The sequence below is a fragment of the Podarcis vaucheri genome (assembly GCF_965113315.1).
Source record: "Podarcis vaucheri genome assembly, chromosome: 8".
NCBI lineage: Eukaryota > Metazoa > Chordata > Lepidosauria > Squamata > Lacertidae > Podarcis > Podarcis vaucheri.
The window spans coordinates 13,080,359-13,101,163 of NC_138766.1; the positions used below are offsets into that span (position 1 = coordinate 13,080,359).

Below are 20,805 nucleotides of genomic sequence, written 5' to 3' on the forward strand. Positions count from 1 at the left end.
TGTTGTAGCATATGTGTGTGTGTTTATCTGCTGCATCGGGTGTCCAAAAAATCCAAGTTTTAGTAACACACTAGCAATTCACCTAGTACCATACCTCCGTAGATTTTCAACATATACAGAATAGCAAAAGGAGATGCTGTGCTTTTAATAAATGTTCCCCTAATGAGCTCAACTGAAGAGTTTATTTAAGGATGTTGTTTTTGTTCCAGATTCTTCCAGGTGTCACATTTGTCACATCAGTTGTAGGCTAATGTCCTCTCTGCTTGATAAACCATCACTTGTGGATGTCATCATGCCAGTTGATCATAGTATCATGAGCTCATGGTGAGGCAGCTCTGGTTAACCCCCCCCCCCAGAAAAAGCAACAGTGATTTAAAATGCAGTTATTCATCGTGCTGAATTTTTAAATGGACAAGGCTGCCACAAGGTATTCAATAAATATGGCTCCATTGAAAGCTAATCTAATGTTGCACCTGCCAGATAAATAAGATGCCAGATCTTAAATTCAAAAGCAGTCGGCTTCCTTGCGCAATAGGATGCAAGGTTTTATGCTACATACTGCTCTCTTAAATTTTGCTAAAACTGAACGGATTCCCCAAGATGCAGTATTAGACTTTTGCGTCAAAAACCACTCCCGGTATCCTTGAATTCAACTCCAGTGATGTTTGTAATAGCAGTCAACCGGGACAACCAAGCAAGCAAACTATACTTCCTCCAAGTAAGATTTGGCTAACAATTTTACTTCCAAAACGCGATCCCAAATCTGATTGTATCCAACTAAGTTATACAGATGGCAACCATTCCCAGCCCCCGCACACATCAGCAGCGTATAAGCATGTCCCACCCCATTATACCCTGCCCACGTTCTGCCCTCTTCTGGGTTCAAAAGGACCTGCGGTCACCATCTGTACTCAGAATAGACCCATAGAAATTTATGGACTTAAGTTCAATGGGTCTACACCAGTGTTTCCCAAACTTGGGTCTCCAGCTGTTTTGGGACTACAACTCCCATCATCCCTAGCTAGCAGGACCAGTGGTCAGGGATGGTGGGAACTAGTAGTTCAAAAAGAGCTGGAGACAAAAAATAGGGAAACACTGCTCTACACTGATTTTAACATTGAATACAACTGTATTGCATTATCATGTTTTAAATAGAGATAATAGGAGTTTAACATCCAAAGAATGTATTCAAAACAGTGACAGGAGGAGTGCTTATTCTTACCACCACAGCATGGATAATTAATGTAACGTTTTTACAATGTATTTTATGCCAGTAGTAAGGCTGTATAAAATTAGAAGAAGCCAAGTAGGTAAATGGATAGGTTAGGATGTCCTTGGTAGTCTTTCAACATATTGTGCTTTCTTCTGTTACAGTTTAGTAATAATGAATCTCTTTTAGGCTTTTATGAATGCAGGATATATTAATTTAATATTGGAGGTACCCTTCCCCTTCCCCTCCCCCGTGCCACTAGTGAGAAACTTTCTAAGGCTGGTCATATACATTTGGCTTGATTGGTCACGGGTTTTACAGGTCTGAATGATTCATTACAGATACACTTGACAATTTAAAAAATAAATAAATCACAGAACTTGGCATATTTCTTATTTATCTATCATACATTGTTTGGTGATTGCCGTTTTGTGGATATTTGCAAAATTTCATGTTGCCATGGTCACAGCACATAGTAGTGAAAAGGTTCCAATGACCCAAAGACAGTTATGAGCTGCAGTTCTCCAGAAACTTTAATTCAGAACTATTATTAAGAAAGAACAATGTGCTGAATACAGTGAAAGGACACTACAGTCAGCAAACATAGCCTTGCCCTGTTGGGAATGGATGTATCCACTGGTATATTGACCTTAGTCAAAGCAGCCTTGCATGGGCAGCCACAAACACCACCTCGGGCAGATAACATCACCTCTCCCGCAATGCTTTTCAAGTCACGTCAGTTTATCATCGAGTGTAGGGATGGAAACAAAACTGTCGCAGGTGTATGATCCAGGTATTAAGTGCTGGTTTCAGTTGGTCCAACAAATGAGCAAGGGAACTCCAGATAGGACCTAGGTTGCAATGCTAAACATACTGAAATGGGAGCAAGCCCCGCTGGACCCAGCGAGATTTCTCATACATCGAAGGGTTGCTCATGCTCTCTTGATGATGTACATAAAGCCCAGTTTGATTTATATCCATAAAATATATCACATGTACAGTTATTGAGATGAGCAGACTTTCAGAGTAGATAGCTACATTGCACCTCATGACAATAACATTTAAATTATGTGTGTGTGTATGCAAAACATTTTATTTATTATCTAGCATTCAGTTTTCATTTGTCACAAGGTAGTCATTTTAATGGCACTTCGAGAAAGAAGAGTTTGCCTCATAAGCTACACACGCTGAAACTTGATTTCAAAAAAGGCAGAATTTTTTTCTGGAAACAAATTAGAACCAAGTCATTTAAAGCCAATAACATATTCGCCTTAGGTTTCACTTCTTATTGTTCACATGGCTTATTTTGGTCAAGTCAAGTATCTCTAGGACTTCAGCTATTTTATGCACAGAAATCTAATAAGCATATACGTACATGAAATAAGTATAAGGACACCCTTTAACATTTATCTCTCTAGCATTCTATTTCCAGTGGGCAGCTTGATGATTTTGAGTGCTCACAAAGCAGGGCATGAAAATGATAGCCTTTTCTCCATCACAAGAGAGATATTCCTCCTCTATACAGAGAGTTCCAGTTTAGTTACCATGGATAAGCACACGAGAAGCACACTCCATGAATGTTTTCCTCAGCAGAGAGATTCTGCCACTGAAATGCCTCAAGGGTTTGAAAACATTTTTCACAGTTACATGTGAAAATAAACATGCAAACAAGAGAACCATTTAGATACAGAGAGCAGTAAAGCAACTCCGTCTAAAGAACTTTAGGCAGCATGTTGCTCCTATTCACCAACTATGCCCGTGCTGATGAATCGGTGTCTAGGTAGGTAGATTCTATGGCACAGTGACATCTAGGCCACACTGCACCAAGCACCACATGTATTAGGCAGTTTCTACTCATTTTTCTTTCTGCTCAATCATGTATTCATAGAAGAACCAGGCAACCATGCCTTAAAACGGGTCGGGAAGGTTTACCTCGCCTGGGCTGGTTCACTCCAGTGGAGATCCCTCTGTGGGCCAGATGGCACGTGCGCCTGCGATTTCCAGTGTCTGCGCCTGTGCAGATGTGATTTCCGGCGTCTGCGCAGACACGATTTCCAGTGCCGTGGAAGCGAGTCCTCGGCGGAGACTCGCCGGGCAGCTCAGTTTGGGGGTGATTCATGGGCTGGTTAAACGACCCCCGCGGGTCGCTTGTGGCCCATGGACCCTTAGGTTGCCGACCCCTGCCTTAAAATGTCAGAAAAGCATCTAGATTCATGTCTTGACCAAGACATAGACAGAAAGGTCCAGATGTTGCAGACTAGGTTGCTGAATTCACATACAAGGGGGAGAGCAGTTGTGGATGACACCCTAGCAACACATGTTCAAGGGTCAGAGGAATGACCCAATGCAAGCAGCTACCATGTCCAATTTGTAATTTGGAGGCATTTTTCCACGTGCAGTTCTTCTGTGACACTTTTGGCTGTGAAGCAGATATTGATTTATATTTGAAGAGTTTGCTGTTTGACCTAGTTTTCCTAGAGTTCTGTCATCAATTTAGGCATAACGATCAAGGGTACAGAGGTTCCCTCTGTGCCTAATGGCAAGGTGGGCATCTTTAAACATTGAGGAAAATAGTAGTAAGCAGCCCTTTGTAAAGCTTTGACTTGTTTTACACACAGCGGCAGAAGAAACCAAACAGACCCCATTTCTGTTTCGTTTCAAAACCATGGCAGTCGTAAAATAATTACACATTTTTATTAAGCAGTATTTCAATGGGTTTTTATTATTATTAAACCTCTCTCCTCTTGCAGTTTTCTCATGTTATTCGTCATTAAAAATAAATGATTCTTCAAAGCCCAAGGGGAGTGGAAATCTTCCATGGTTGCCGGAAGAGAAATTGTAACAATGATTTATTAGCAGCCAACTTTTTCTGAAGTTATTAGACTGCATTGTAGTCTACAGGATTTAAAAAAAGAAGAAAGAATGGTGTGATTTCACCATTTAAAAAAATAAAGTACCTATAAAAATGTAAATGAAATTTTGGTACAGTATACAGAACCAAGTGATTCCGAAGTACAAGGTTGTTTGCATGACTAGGCTTAGCTTTCACCATAATGATTTTTACATCCCCCGCTCCCAAATCTAGCAGTGGATATCCTTATAGGCAGCTGGTGGAGATCTCCAGGTGTGCAATGCAACCTTCATCTTGTTCCCCAATGAGTGTAATGGATCTAACAGATATTTATGAGAATACATACCACCATCTTGAGATCACTTGCCACACACTAGAGCTAATTTACTCTGCCTGCTGTGATGAAATAAAAGGACAAGCCATTGTCCACCAGTACTTCATACGTTACTGCATTAATATAACATAGATCTTAAATTGCCACTGTAAGATTATTCAAGTTTGTATATGGCGGGGTCCTTCCTGGACTGCAGGCACTTCAGATTGTAGGCAGAGCATTCAAACATGTGATTCACTCGGATCCTACAATTTGAAGCTATCTATTTAGGAATGGTTGTGCTGTCATGTGTTATTCCTGCAGGCTTCAAATCTGTTTCAAGTTTCTGTACTTTCTGAGCATGTAGAAAGTGTAGCAATAGGTAGACCATCCAATCTTGCCATTTTATTTGGATTCTTGCCTCTTATTGCTCTGTTGTTGTTTTTTTTTTGGGGGGGGGGAATGTAGACTTTGGGCCAACCAGTTGGCTCATCTTTGGCTAGGCTGCGACATAAATCTCCTAAAGACCCACACTTTGCAAGAGAGATCTACCCATCTGAGAAATAAATTCTGGTCCTTTCATATCCTAGACTAAAATAAAAATAATTGCGCTGGCCCTTCCTCAAACATGTTTGAGAAAAAAGAAGAAGAAAATAATAAAAATAATTGCAAGGATGCCCTAAAAGTCTTACTCATACATTGAAAACCTCTCACCAGAAGAGGGCAGGCAAAAAGTAATACACCTCTTCCCCTCCCATTCCTAACGCATTCCAGTAGTGCCAAAATCCAGAAATGAAAAAGTTTAAAATAATTATTCAAAGATCTAGGTTTTCCCAATCCCGTTACATTTCTATGATTTCGTATTTTTTTATTGGCAGTACACAGGAACATGTTTTTCCCCCCAGCTGAATTGACAGGACTGAAGACTCTTCCCTCCCCACCCCCACCCCTTTTTAACCATTTAAACCATAGGCAATTAAGGCAAAAGCATGAGATACCACTTTCAAAAGATCTGGTAGCACAAATCTCTTAATCATTCCATCCGTAAACACTATGGCTGGATCCTGGGACGGGAGCTTCATTTGCGAGGTTGGTGGATGTGTTGGTTGACATGTTGTGCGGGAGGATGCTTTTCCACAGAGGGATGTGGTTTCTGATGAGCCACCTGGGCTGCAGCTGGAGGGAAGTCTTTATCACCCTGATTAAAAAAACAAACACATCAGAATGAAAAGAAAAAGAAAAAGAGAGAACACCTGTCTCATCTGCAAGTTGTGTGTGTGTTTGCTCCAGCCTGACATGCCAGAATGTCAGAGATTCTTACAAACTGTTTCTTGGGCTACAGAATATGAGCTTGTGGTTCGTATCAGCTTGCCCATTTCACAATATAAACATTTACCTGTTGTTGAAATGACCATGGTGTATACAAACTGCAGCTGACCAGATCAGTTAAAATGAGCTGCTCTACAGGAATCTAGGAAATTGGCTTAAAATGCAGGTTTTGCACATTTTACTACTTATGAAACAAATGGCTGCATAACTTGGCAAGCTAATGTGTGTGAATGGTATCCATTTTGTGACTGGTGCCCATAATCTTTCTCTAAATTCAGAATGTACATGCTGGTCCAAAATGGTATGAATAAGGCCATATTCTGCACTATAAAGTGGACAGCAACTAGCCCTTTTCTGACTGACACACACACACACACACACACACACACACACAGTTAAAAGATGCACTTCATGCAGGAGCAATTTGGGCACCGTATTTTTCTCTCCATAAGACGCACCTAGTTTTTATAGGGGGGGAAGCAAGAAAAAAAATATTCTGCACAGAGCATGTAAGCGGCTCTCGCTTTTCTTGCTTTAAACCCTTCCGTCCCTCCTCCTGCTTCGCTGAGAAGCCAGCAGAGCAAGCTGCGTAGCTCTCGCTGAAGCTAGCAGAGCAAGAGCGATAGCTGCGCAGTGGCTTTTGTTCTGCTGGCTTCCCAGCAAAGCGGGATGAGGGACGAAAGGGAGCCCTTGCTGGCTTTTCCGGGAGGCGTGGGAAGGGAAAGAGGGCAGCCAGTCAGTCAGTCCCTTCTCCCACCTCATGGAAAAGCCCCCAAGAGCCTGTATGCATCCCAGATGCGAATGCAGGAGGGAGGCTCTGCTCAGCGCTCCCTTTAAAGAGCCGCACGGAGCGTGTGTGTGGCTCTTGCTGGCTTTTCCCCGAGGAGGGAGAAGGGCGGCTTTAAAAGTCCTTTAACTCCTTTAAAAGGAGCGCTGAGCAGAGCCTCCCGCCTGCATTCACTCCATAAGACGCGCGCACACATTTCGGCATACTTTTTAGGAGGGAAAAAGTGTGTCTTATGGAGCGAAAAATACGGTAATTTCTCCATTCCTTTTCCTTTTTGGGTTTTGTCTATCAGACTATGCGCCTGTGGTCAAGAGCTGTCTTACCTTTCAATCTTTGTACGGCACTGAATATATTAGGGACTTTATGTGTGAATGATAAATTAAAAATGAGAAGGGGAGACATCAGATCAAAACCAAAAGCAAGTTGAAATTCACAAGAAACTGGCAAAGCTTCCCTTGATTTTAAAACAGTTGAAAATTAACAAAGATGGAAACTCACCCTTGCAATGACTCCAGAAATGAACACAGTTGGTTTAGGTGGACTGGAAAATTAAAGAGGAATATTTAGCTATATAACTGAACAGTGCCATTTGATAAAGCCAGAGGGCAAAAAGCCACAACAGATAATTCCAAAGACTTTATTACTCAGACTTTATAATCAATTCAAACGAACACAGCCAGAGACACTCTTGGAAACTAACATTCTCATAGCAATCTCCGTGAATTATCTATTCTTGCTGTACTAGTTAATGTACCAGAGGTGCAAACATGGCAGAGTTTGGAAGATTTATTCTTAGATGTTCCAGATTCAAAATTAAGTAACGCAGAGAGAATAAAAATGGAACCCCAAATAAGCAATATGACAAGGCAGCAACAGGTCCTTCAGTCTACGTTCTCTGGGGTTCAAGTCATTCTCTCCTTTTCTTTGCTTGGTACAATGGGTGGTGGAGAGCTTATAACATAAGACAAATAATAGTAAATCCGCCTTTAAGGCTAACACTACAGCATCAAAATCCAGGAAACCTAGCAATGACATTTCTGGGGAGGATGTTTGATTTACAAACTTTTCAAATTTGTGTTAAGCACTTAAACATACATGACAGTCAGAAAAAACGAATAGCAAACAACATGTTAATAAAACATGAAATCTAGTTTCTGCACAGTATTTGCTTGCCATGGCATTTTCTGAAAGGCTTCATAATGGCAAATCTGAATTTGAATGATTTCCTCACATATTCTCCATATGACCTTTCAATTTTCACTGTTCTCCGTCAAACCATGAAATTTTGGAGCAGCATTTTTTAGAGAAGCACTTGCAGCCACCAGATTTATCCACCGGCGCTGCTCAAAGTAGTTGTTTGTAATGAAGCCCCTTGGGTCAAAGAAGTATGGGCTGGTTCTCTCTCTGAGACAACTTAGGAGACTTCCACGTGAAAGCCGTTTCAATCTAAGGGCAACCTCTCAGGAAAAGGAGGCCAAAAAACCCCACCAAGAGCACATGATTCTACCACAAGTTGGCTCAGCTGGAAAAAACAAATCTGGAAAAAGCAATCTCTGACAACCAACTGGTGCCCTTCTTTGTGGTCATGAAGGTGTTTTTGAGTCAGTGGATGCCTCCGCTAATGGAAGAGGACAAGTGACTTTTCCGATTCCCTTTGCTGCCTCAAAATGAGGAACCTCCACATTAGAGTGGAAGTTGGCAAGAGGAGCTTGCAGACAGAAGGGCAGATTGACAATAAATAAATAAATCACCTGCCCTTCTATTAGTGGTAAAGGTAAAGGGACCCCTGACCATTAGGTCCAGTAGTGACCGACTCTGAGGTTGCGGCGCTCATCTCGCTTTATTGGCCGAGGGAGCCGGCGTACAGCTTCCGGGTCATGTGGCCAGCATGACTAAGCCGCTTCCGGCGAACCAGAGCAGCGCAGGGAAACGCCGTTTACCTTCCCGCCGGAGTGGTACCTATTTATCTACTTGCACTTGGACGTGCTTTCAAACGGCTAGGTTGGCAGGAGCAGGGACCGAGCAACAGGAGCTCACCCCGTCGCGGGGATTCAAACCGCCAACCTTCTGATCGGCAAGTCCTAGGCTCTGTGGTTTAACCCACAGCACCACCCGCATCCCTTTTATTAGTAGAGACACTGCTAAATCAAAAGCCCTACCATAAGTGCAAGGTCACCAATTGGATTCCACTCCGATATAATTTACTTCCCATGTGTCAGAGCCAGTCTGGGGCCATGACTTATTGGACCTGCATGCAGGCCTGGAATGTATGTCTCCAAGCAAGTGTCTGAGATGAGTTACTGGAAGTGAAGGCTAGATGACGCTTGCTTGCTCTGTTCAATATTTTTTTTGGGGTGCGTGGGACAGGTGACTAGTATTTATACCAGGCCTAGTCTTTCCAGAGCCTTCATATTGCCATCTAATTATAGGGGCCAATATTGCACATCTGTATTTCCTGAAGAAATCAGAGTCTGATTTCTGGTGCAAGACACCAATTCCCTGATTTCATGATATTTACAGCATCCTGACATCAGCAACGCTGCCATCTCTCCACAAATAGCTGCTAAAAATAGAAAGGGATAGAGAAATCCTGACAGCAGTCTCCCCTCCTCCTTCTCCAATCCTCCAGAGAAATGGAAGGGAGGAGGAAACAGGGCTTCATTCTTTCAATTGCTTTGCATTCTGCTGGCGTTTCACGCATAGTGTAACCTACATTTCTAGTATTTTGTAAGCTATAAATGGCTGCTTTGAGGATATATTTAATCTGATGAAAACCAGTTTGACAGATGTTGTTTTGAAGATACGGCATACCATACCTTTCTCTCTAGGCTTTTGTAAATAAATTTTAAAAAGGACTGCCTCCTTTAATGTAGGGAATGCTTGTTTTTAACAAATGCATTTAGCAAATATAAATAGATGCAATTTAAAAACAATAATGAAAACGAAGAAGTGCCACTATAAAACCTAAACTTTCAGAGAGAATATTCTCATTTCAAAACATCATAACATATGGGAAGAAATCCAACACCTGCTTATGATGAAATGTTTGAAGCACTCGGTGCTTCTATTAAGAAATGCACCTGCTGAACATCAATATCTTCAAGGAGTTCATTTATTCTTAATCCTATAATATGGAATTCTAATATTTCATAATACTAAAGCTTAAACAAGGCAGATATTGACATTGCGGAGAACTCACACAGAAGACTGATTAGTTGAAAAGGCCACTAAACCAGTGAAATGAGATATGAGGAATACTAAAAAGTGTTTTTGACTTCATCGTGTAAGATTTTAGGTCTTTAGTTTCATTATTATTCATTATTATTGTTACAGCGCTTCCATCTCACTTTATAAAGTACTCACACACCACTCTGAAGTCTGTTCAAAGTAATTCACATACATCATTGCAGTAATCTTTATAGCAACTATACGGTAAAGGTAAAGGTACCCCTGACAATTATGTCCAGTCGCGACCGGCTCTGGGGTTGCAGCGCTCATCTCACTTTAAAGGCCAAGGGAGCTGGCGTTTGTCCGCTTCCGCAGACAGTTTTTCCGGGTCACGTGGCCAGCATGACTACGCCACTTCTGGCAAAACCAGAACAGCGCACAGAAACACAGTTTACCTTCCCGCTGGAGCGGTACCTATTTATCTACTTGTACTGGTGTGCTTTCAAACTGCTAGGTTGGCAGGAGCTGGGATCGAACAATGGAGCTCACCCCGTTGCGGGGATTCGAAGCGCCGACCTTTTGATCGGCAAGCCCAAGCGGCACAGTGGTTTAACCCACAGCGCCACCCGCGTCCCCAACTATAAAGTAGGCTAGTATTATGTGCTTATACATTCTCTCTATATATGGCATTGTTATTTGGATATGAAATGGGGTGTCTGGAAATGCTATGTCCCAAAATAAGCAAGAGTGTGGGTTCGCAGATCTCCATGGAATTCAGGGAAGAAGGACAAAATAGTTAATTATTATTTTTTTAAAAATAGTATGTGCAAATTACTTAGGGAAATAACCCATTGCTCATACCTTTGTTGAAAACGGATAGTGGATCAGATGAAACTTTAAGTGTAAAAATACTTTTAAAAACGACAGAGTTCAAAAAGCACAGGGAAACTGTCAACTATTTTTTTTTTTAAAATATGGATTTTCCCTGACCTGAGCGAATGTAATAAAAACCATCTAGTTGCTTTGATAAATCTGTAAGCAGGCACCAATCCTATAGGGTCCAAGGAGTGACTCTAGCAGGGGGTTTCTTCAGCTCAACCTTCATTCTATTGTTTTCAATATTTCACCTGATCGACGTGACTTTTCTAAGGAGTGTTCCTGAAGGTAAAACAGGTTTGAAATGCTTTGCTGCCACGTGCTGATAATTTGCTTCTCACATATCAAATTCTTTGCTAGCAGATCGGCACAGAATCAAAGCATTCCAAAACACTTTGCAAGAGGGAGGGTTTTTTTGCCTGGCAAGGCTGAAAATGTGCAAGGATTTCCACAAGATGGCACTGTTGAGCCTCCGAACTTCGCAGAGAGGCAAACAAGCAAACTTAAAATGACAAGCTGATCCTTTCTTCCTCGTAATTTCAGAACACAGAGTTGCAAATAATGTAATTCTTTGCAATGGGGGGAGGACAGCGCACACTCGTACATACGTTTAATTCATAAAGATGTCAATTGGAGAGTTCAATGAATCTCCTCCAAGGAGCTCCTGGTGATACACAGAAGATTTCTCATCTTAAATTCAGAACAGCCCTGAGAAGTGGGCTGGACCAACATCCCATTTATAGGTTCAAAGCACAGTTATGGACATAAAGCATAAAAGGACAGCAGAAAACTACCAATGCCACCAAGCAGAAAGTTATGAAAGGATTTTTCATGCAAGGTTCCTGACTGCAGGGAGAAGTCTATGTGGGTTTGCCACAACGTCGTTCTCCCCAAAATTCCCATCAGTATTTCCAGCTCAATGTGGAAATGCTGGGGTAGGTGGTTAAGGGGACAGGGCTCCCAGTTGCAGCCCAAAACCCCTTCTGCATTTCATGGTCACACATGGTCTTTGAATGAAGGAACAGAGCTTCTGAGACTGGGTGAAGTGGGCATTGGAATACAGTGGACCCTTGGGTCATCTTACCTTTGGGTAAGGTAACTTTTGGGTTGCGAATGCGGCAAACCGGAAGGGTATACTTCCGGGTTTCGCCATGCATGTATGCCAAAGCGGCGCCTCATGTTGCAGACTTACTGGGGTACGTAAGGAGCCCCGGAACAAATTAAGTTCGTATCTGGAGGGTCCACTGCAATTCTTTTTTTTTCTTCTAGTACAAGTCCAACACTCCATGCATTATATTGCACAAGCTTTTATATTCACACAAATAAAGACGTAGCTACACAGAAACAGTCTCTCAACAATAACTATTTACAAACTGATTTAATAAAACTTCTTAGAGTGCATAAAGAGTTCAGTCTTTATGTGCTTTGCTCTAACTTAAAAAAAAACAACAACCAGTCATATGGAAATGAGTCATTGATCCATTTTTCTCAAGCCCACCTCTTAATTCGGATCCTGCGAGGACAATAACCAGACGTCAAGTAGCGATTAATTTTCCTTTTGTCCAGGGCTCCCCAACTATTTTGGGCACACGTCTCGAATCCTGCAAAAGTGCTACTGGTGCCAGTCACAAAATGGCTATAGTGAGATGTGTGGCATAACACAAAATGGCTGTGCCACTTAAATGAGCAGAAAAATAGGACCAAAAAATGCTCTGGGCATCAACTGCACCAGCAATGGTGGGGAAAGCACCAGTATCAACCACAACCACTCACAAAGGGAAACTCTACGTCTCCTTTGTTCAGAATGGATGAATGCCGAATCCTGGCATCAAATGAATTGTGGGTGTGGCTTTGGGGTGGGGGTTCAACATAGGATAAACTGAACAAACAGGATCCGAGCAGGAAAACCTAGCAGTCTCTGATGAATTGTAGATTTCCTGCATGACGGAAAAGATAGTGGTAAACTGGCAGCCATGGGTGCCATGTTGGAAATCTCTACTTTAGTCCCTCCTGTACTCCAATCACCACAGTTTGATGGAAGGTAGCACACAAAGACAACATACTACAATCTCTCCAATCACTGATCCTTGTCCTGGGCCAGTGGAGGGCAAAAGGGAGTGTGAGTGGTGGAGGATGGAAATGACACTAATTCTGTCCTTTACTGACTTTCCCAGAAAGATTACTGTAATGCATTATACATGGGGCTGCCCTTGAAGACCGCTCAAAAGGTTCAATTAGTGTAGAACCTGTCTTTCAGAATACTAGCTGGTTCTACATGGGGCCCAATTTTGAAAGAACTACACAGACTTCCCATTTGCTTCCAAGCCTAATTTAAGGTGCTGCTACTTTTGTTTATTTGGTCTCTATTTCCACGGCGTTCGAGACTCAGTAAGAACAAATATGCATGGCTGAACTACCTCTGAGGAACTGGTTCTGAGGACCATGTTTTAAACTGTGTATGTGAGAAACTAGTGAGTATACTCCTATGCTTAAAAAAATAATAAGATAATTTTTCAATGTTCAAGAGAAGCAAAATATTTTGGAGGCAAGGTCCCTGAGCTTCTGATAACTGTGGATTGATTCCACTTGCTTCTGGCTTTAAGTGATACAGACTACACAAATGCCCAAATCATGCTGAAGCCTCCAAGAAGTTCTTCCTCTGTTCCAGCTCTCTCTCATTCATGATTTTATCTGCCCAAGCAGAAGGAAGCAAATGCCCTCCTAAGAATTGAGCTGTTCTGTGGGCAACGGCTGAAAGAAAACAGCAGGAGTGAGAAAAATGTTTACAATTCCATGTCCCAAAGGGCCCCTGTTTTTTGTTTGCTTTAAGTCACGTTAACTACCAGACCGCAATCCATCGCTGGGACAGTACTTCTAAGCAGACAGGCTCAGGCACTAGCTCTTAAAAACAGTGATTCATTTCTGCCAGATCAAAAGATTTGTGTTTACAAGGCATTTGTGAGGCACTATCTAAAGCTATAGGCTATCTCTCCTTTGCAAGAGGGTTTATTTATGAGGCATGTTAAGTTTCTTGATCGCAACTATATACCTACTGGTAATGCCCCCTATTAATATTATGCTAGCTATGTGTGTGCTTTGTAGGTATTGAATTTTTTCTTCCACGCACAGTTCTTTTGCCAGTGTACAACTTCCCCCTATCAATGATTATTTACAACAACGGCTTTTCACATGCATGCAATTTTCCTCTGTGAAGAAGACAGGACTTCTGTATCAGGATGTAAGTTTTTCATTTGCTCCAGAACTTACAGAAGGCATAAGGGCAATACTAACCCTGAGGATGTACCTAACCAGGTACAATCATTTAATGGAGAGGCAGGGATATAAGGCGTACTGCTTTAATTTTCAAATGAGGCATTACCTGCAAATCAAGAGCACTGCCAGGGCTAGACTATGGACGGCTACACCCGAATCTAGGCTCTGCCTCTCAAGATCAGTCAGTGAAGGTAGAAAAAGCTGTGGTCTCAATTGCTACAAGCAGCTGGTATTGCTCCACAAACTAGATAAAGGTAGAATGCCATGCCCCTAATACCTACTTAAAAAACAGCCAATTTGGGGGATTCTTGCTGTCACCCACTTGTAGTGTTCGTTGCTGAACACACCTATATTTCTACAGTACCTGAAGATGGCTTCAAAGACACAGGGTCCACATTAGCTCAGGCTACAATTTTTAGGTCCCTGATTAAACCCACAGAGTCCCTTTTAAGGCACCGTGTTGCTTGCAAGAAGCTCAAAGACGATTCTCCAAACGTTCATTCCCCTTCTAAACACCAAGACACACTAAACCAAAACCTACTCATGCAAGTGTTTATGCCTCAGCTCTCCTGGGTGATGAAAGAAACAGAAAACAGGCTCTTCCCCATCTACCTATAGCAACATTAGGTAAAGGCTGTGAAGATTTATCTAAGGTAGCCTCATAGAATGAAAGTCTTATCCTGAGGCAACATACTCTCTTCACTAACCAAGATACAACCCACATATAAATCACTTGCGGATTTGCACACATACGCACCACCCAGCATATGTCATGTCACCAGAAGTGAGCAAGTTGTCACACCGCGCTTCAAAGTTATTGTTGTACAAGACACCAGCTCAGAAACCACACTGCAGATAAACACCGTTTGCCCTCATCCATAATAATCCGTTTTCCATTATGCATGTAGCAACTGAATAGAACAACAGTCGTGAACATGCCCCCTCAACGCACCAACATCCCACCGAGTAATCTTCAAGAACAACTGAGGGGAAAACCACATCACTTTTATCACACCCTGATGAATGCGGATGATACACCCAGCAGCTGCAAGTTACCTTGTGGGCAGCATTGTACCCTGTGATCCATTGAGCCACCTCCGTTACCAAATGAAAGGGAATAATTCATTTTCTGAATGAAAAGGGAAAGGAAGAATGTAGGATATGGTTCAGCCATTCTGGGACTGCACTACAGTGGTGCCTCGCAAGACGAAATTAATCCGTTTCACGAGTCTCTTCGTCTAGCGGTTTTTTCGTCTTGCGAAGCAACCCTATTAGCGGATTAGCGCTATTAGCGGTTTAGCGGCTATTAAAGGCTTAGCGGATTAGCAGCTAAAAGGCTATTAGCGGCTTAGAAAAAGGGGGGGGGAGCAAAAAAAAATCGGAACACTCACAAGACGTTTTCGTCTTGCAAAGCAAGCCCATAGGGAAAATCGTCTTGCGAAGCAGCTCAAAAACGGAAAAGCCTTTCGTCTAGTGAGGCATTCGTCTTGCGGGGCACCACTGTGCGTGCAAAAAAGGGCATGAGTACATGCTAAGTTTTCTGTGTGAGCAAGGAAAGGTTCTCCCCCAAATCATCTTTCTGTACATGAGGACACAATGAAACATTTACATCACTTGCATTCCTAAGTGGTAGTCTTCAGGAATGGTGGTATTCTCTTGTTGCAGATTTGCTCCATCCAGGGTGGATAAAAATCAATGATTTAAAAAATAAATAAATAGATTTTTTAAAATTTAAATCAGATGTTTTTTATTTAAATTGGATTTTTAAAATAAAATGCTTTTGGAGGAAAAACCCCCCTAAAAATAGCTTTCTATTTAAGTTACATTATAGTCCAAAGGCTATTCATCAGGAAATAAGGATTTGTTTTACGTTTTAAAGGTAAAGGGACCCCTGACCATTAGGTCCAGTCGTGACCGACATGTGTGCTAAAACTCAGTCTACGTTTTTTCAAAAAAACCTGTTTAAACCACATCAGTTAACAAACATGGATACATATGCTATAATGTTATTGTTTTAGTTAAATAAATTGTTATTAAGGAAATGATTATTTCTCTCCTTCCAATAAAGTACAGCAGAAAAGTTGTCCAAATATAAACAGTTAACTTATTAAAACTCACAATAATTTCCAAATCAGCATTTTTGATATAACTGCAAAAACTACTCTGAAAATTTATTATTCAAAAAATGAAACCTTCATTTGGTTGTAAATATTAAGATTATACCAGCAAGAATGAGTCTTTCTGTAAAAAAATAATGACTGAAATCAAGTCTTACTGACTAGTGATTTAAATCAAATCCACCCTGGCTCCATCTACATTTTACACCTTTTAATTAGGCCAGTAGAGAGATGAAATTGTGAAGGACCAAAGAAACGCTTCCTTTTTCTAGGCATTGTACCGTTTGACGACCTTTCTCCATTTTCCACCCTTTAAACAGTTTCCCTCTAATCCCAAACCAGATTTAATCTATACTGCGTTTCTACACCAACCCCTTTTGCTTCTATACCCAAAATGACAAGCGTACATGTGCACAACTATAACCAAAAGCAATAAGGTAAAGGTAAAGGGACCCCTGACCATTAGGTCCAGTCGTGACCGACTCTGGGGTTGCAGCGCTCATCTCGCTTTATGGGCCGAGGGAGCCGGCGTACAGCTTCCGGGTCATGTGGCCAGCATGATTAAGCCGCTTCTGGCGAACCAGAGCAGCGCATGGAAACACCGTTTACCTTCCCGCCAGAGTGGTACCTATTTATCTACTTGCACTTTGACGTGCTTTTGAACTGCTAGGTTGGCAGGAGCAGGGACTGAGCAACAGGAGCTCACCCCGTCGTGGGGATTCGAACTGCCGACCTTCTAATCGGCAACTCCAAGGCTCTGTGGTTTAACCCACAGCGCCACCTGCGTCCAACCAAAAGCAATACACACACACACTAAAGCCTGGTTCTCCTTCCCAGATGTTTTGGACTACATGAGCCCCTGCCAGCACAACTATGACGGCTGCCATTGATTGTAGTCCAAAAGCAGCTGGAATTCCATTTCCTGGAGAAGCCACACTAGAACATGGGGAGAACCTTCTGGAGCTAAACAAAGGCTAACCTAGTCTAGCATCCTGTTTTGTACAGCAACCAACTAGATGCCCCCAGGAAGGCGACAAGCAAGACAATACTCCAGCACCTGGTATCATTTAGAAGCACACCAGTGAGATTGTATCAGTGGTGGCCAAACCTGGTCCTCCAGCTGTTTGGGAACTACAATTCCCATCATCCCTAACCACTGGTCCTGTTAGCTAGGGATGATGAGACTTGTAGTCCCAAAACAGTTGGAGGATCGAGTTTGGCCACCACTGGATTACATCCAAAACATTACTAGTTAAAATAACGAAGCGCGGAAAATGGATTTCAGTTTTTAGACCGGAGACAGAAGTCTCTGGGGCGGGGGGAAAGAGTACGCTGGTCTTAATTTCATTCACAGGGTGGGGGTGGGGGGAAATCACACACGCCATCTGCCACATTACTCAGATTACATGAAGATTAGTGTTGCTCAAAAACACACACTTTCAGCTCCTGTTTCCAAAGCAGCAGGCCGTTTGGCATTACATAAATGGCTGACAACAGCAATAATCTGCAGAGAGCCAGCCAACCAGCTGAGTGCCATCTTAGCTTAGCGTCTTACTGCCACCAAGTTATGTAAATGTGTCCATTATTTTAATTCTAGAATGTGTCTGAGCAAAGGAAGCATGCAGCGCTCCTACTTTCTCAACACACTCCAGTAGGCTCTGTTAACATGAATGGAATATGGGGGTGGGAAGAAGGAGAATGACTGTTAATACCTTGCCCCCATGCTTTGGAACAATTTTTAAGGGCATGCCAGTAAAAGGTAAAGGACCCCTGGATGGTTAAGTCCAGTCAAAGGCAACTATGAGGTTGCGGTGCTCATCTCGCTTTCAGACCGATGGAGCCAGCGTTGGTCCACAGACAGCTTTCCGGGTAATGACTCAAACACTTCTGGCGCAATGGAGCACCGTGACGGAAACCAGAGCTCATGGAAATGCCGTTTACCTTCCCGCCGGAGCGTTACCTATTTATCTATTTGCACTGGCGTGCTTTCGAACTGCTAGATTGGCAGGAGCTGGGACAGAGCAACGGGAGCTCACCCTGTCGCGGGGATTTGAATAGCTGACCTCCTGATCAGCAAGCTGAAGAGGCTCAGCGGTTCAGACCACAGCGCCATTCGCATCCAGTAAACACCTGTTTCATGGAATTAATCAACCTGCCACCCTGAGATCTTCACATGAAGGGTAGTATACAAATTTAATAAATAAAATAAAATATTGATTCCTTCTGGTTACATACACTAACTATTGTTGAGTCCTCTTATAATCAAACAGCACTTCAATTGTGTGCAGTGAAAGAGTGGAGGAAACCCATCAGTAAATCTCAACTGTTGGTATAAAAGGATTGTGAAGTGACCAAAAACCTAGGTTAAGCTAAGAAGAGTTCTGAGGCTGGTTGATAGCAGGGAAAGCCTAAATAATTCTCCCAGAGAGCATGAGAAAAGCAGTGTGAACATATATATAGCCTATTAACACATTGTTGAAGTTTTTTGTTCAGGTTGTAGGCTAGGCTCTAACTTCTTTAGAGTAGACTTAGAGGGTCAAAATACTATTTCTCCCATGTCTGGTTTTGAAAGGGAATCTACCCTCTCCCCAACTGAAACATTATCCTAACAATTGTGGATTTTCTCATAATCCATCATAATGTCTAACCTTATGTTGAACTCTGCTAAGCTTTTTAGCCTCAAAGGAATCTTGTCAAAAACAACCTTCGCTTGCTTGTATATTGTGTGCCCAAAATACACTATTTTATCAGTATGATTTCGGCTTAATAGGCATTTCTGTAAAGAGTGAACAAGTATACAGCGGTACCTCGGAAGTCAAATGGAATCCATTCTGGAAGTCTGTTCAACTTCCAAAACATTCAGAAACCAAGACGCGGCTTCCGATTGGCTGCACGAAGCTCCTGCAGCCAATCGGAAGCCACATTGGACATTCGGGTTCCAAAAAACGTTCGCAAACTGGAACACTCACTTCCAGGTTTGCGGTGTCCGGGAGCCAAAACGTTCGACTTGCAAGGCGTTCGCGAACCAAGGTATGACTGTACTATGGTGCCTAATTCTCCCACTATTTATAGAAGCTGCTTCTCATGTTACATTGGAGTTGCTAGGTTCCAACCCAGAAAACACTCATAATCAGAAGCTACCATTGGGTCTACTAGCTCAGTATCGTCTACACTGACAAACAATAGCTCTCTAGGATTTCAGACAGGGTTCACTTCCAACCCAACCTGGGAAATGCTCAATAACAACAACATATTTATACTCCACCCAACACGACAAAACATCAAACATTAAAAACTTCCCAAACAGGGTTGCCTTCAGATGACTTCTAAAAGTCAGATAGTTGTTTATTTCCTTGACACCTGAAGAGAGGGCGTTCCACAGGGCGGGTGCCACTATTGAGAAGGCCTTCTGTCTGGTTCCCTGTAACCTCACTTCTCGCAGTGAGGGAACTGCCAGAAGGCTCTCGGAGCTGGACCTCAGTGTCCGGGCTGAACGATGGGGGTGGAGATACTCCTTCAGGTATACAGTGGTACTTCTGGTTAGGAACTTAATTCGTTCCTGAGGTCCATTCTTAACCTGAAACTGTTCTTAACCTGGGGCACTACTTTAGCTAATGGGGCCTCCTGCTGCCGCTGGCACGCAATTTCCTGTTCTAATCCTGAAGCAAAGTTCTTAACCCGAGGTACTATTTCTGGGCTAGTGGAGTCTGTAACCGGAAACGTCTGTAACCTGAAGCTTCTGTAACCCGAGGTACCACTGTACTTGGCCGAGGCCGTTTAGGGCTTTAAAAGTCAGCACCAACACTTTCAATTGTGCTCAGAAATGTACCAGGAGCCAATGTACCGTACCATAACACGCACGTGGTTTTTAGAGGAGGAAAATCCATAGGCATGCCACCTGTAGGCATTCCCTCCATAACACGCACAGACATTTCCCCTTACTTTTTAGGAGGAAAAAAGGGAGTGTTATGGTGCAAAAAATACGATAGGTCTTTCAGGACCAGTGTTATATGGTCTCGGTGGCCACTCCCAGTCACCAGTCTAACTGCCACATTCTGGATTAGCCATAGTTTCTGGCTCACCTTCAAAGCTAGCCCCACGTAGAGCGCCTTGCAGTAGTCCAAGTGGGAGATAACCAGAGCATGCACCACTCTGGCAAGGCAGACTGTGAGTAGGTAGAGTCTCAGCCAGTGTACCAGATGGAACTGGTAGACAGCTGCCCTGGACACAGAATTAACCTGCGCCTCCATGGACGCACAGTTACCCCGTTCAGGACCAGGCAGTCCTCCACACCTGCCTGCCCCCTGCCCCCCCAAAAAGGAGGAAGCTCCTCCCATCTTGACACTTTCAGCATTGGCAAGAATCTCTCTTACTGCTTCAGACTGCCTCCATACTCTGGTGCAATGCAAGCAACACAACCTGTTATTCTCCCCAACCCACCCCGTTTTAGAGGCGCTGTAGGAAAGCTCTACTCAAGGCTACACCTTGTGTTTTGGATTGGGAAAAATAAGCTTGGGTGAGTCCCAGTCAGGTTCCCCCCCTCTTTCTGACTCCTCATGGATAGGAAACGAACGCCACACTACCTCATAAAATTCAGGGGTGGGAGTTGCCAGGGGCACCTGCAAATAAACGGTTGCAGCCAAGAGCAGCCAGAACTTGGTAACTGAATTTTTCATATCTAGGTCCACTGACTTTGCCTGGTTCAATCCCTGACAACTCCAAGCAGGACTGGGCGGCTGGGGAGGAAGACTCCTGCCTAAAACCTTGGAGAGGAGAGGCACTGCCAGTGCAAATAATGAGGCAATGGACTGACTTGGTTTAAGTCGACTCACTTGCCTTGTAGGAGGCAGATTTTTCATTTATGTGCCAGTATCCGCCACT

At 42.9% G+C, this 20,805-nt stretch overlaps 1 protein-coding gene across 1 annotated transcript in view; it reads right to left on the reverse strand.

Annotated features, from left to right (window-relative positions):
• Nucleotides 1-3,914: 3,914 nt before the first annotated feature.
• The window catches only part of DAP (death associated protein), a 35,174-nt gene continuing 18,283 nt past the window's right edge, over nt 3,915-20,805 (reverse strand). The window contains exons 3-4 of the mRNA XM_082234726.1: nt 6,989-7,031; nt 3,915-5,572 (exon numbers count right to left, since the gene is read on the reverse strand). Of these exons, the coding sequence (XP_082090852.1) occupies nt 5,453-5,572; nt 6,989-7,031 (163 nt within the window). The 3' untranslated portion in view covers nt 3,915-5,452. The remainder of the gene's footprint in view (nt 5,573-6,988; nt 7,032-20,805) is intronic.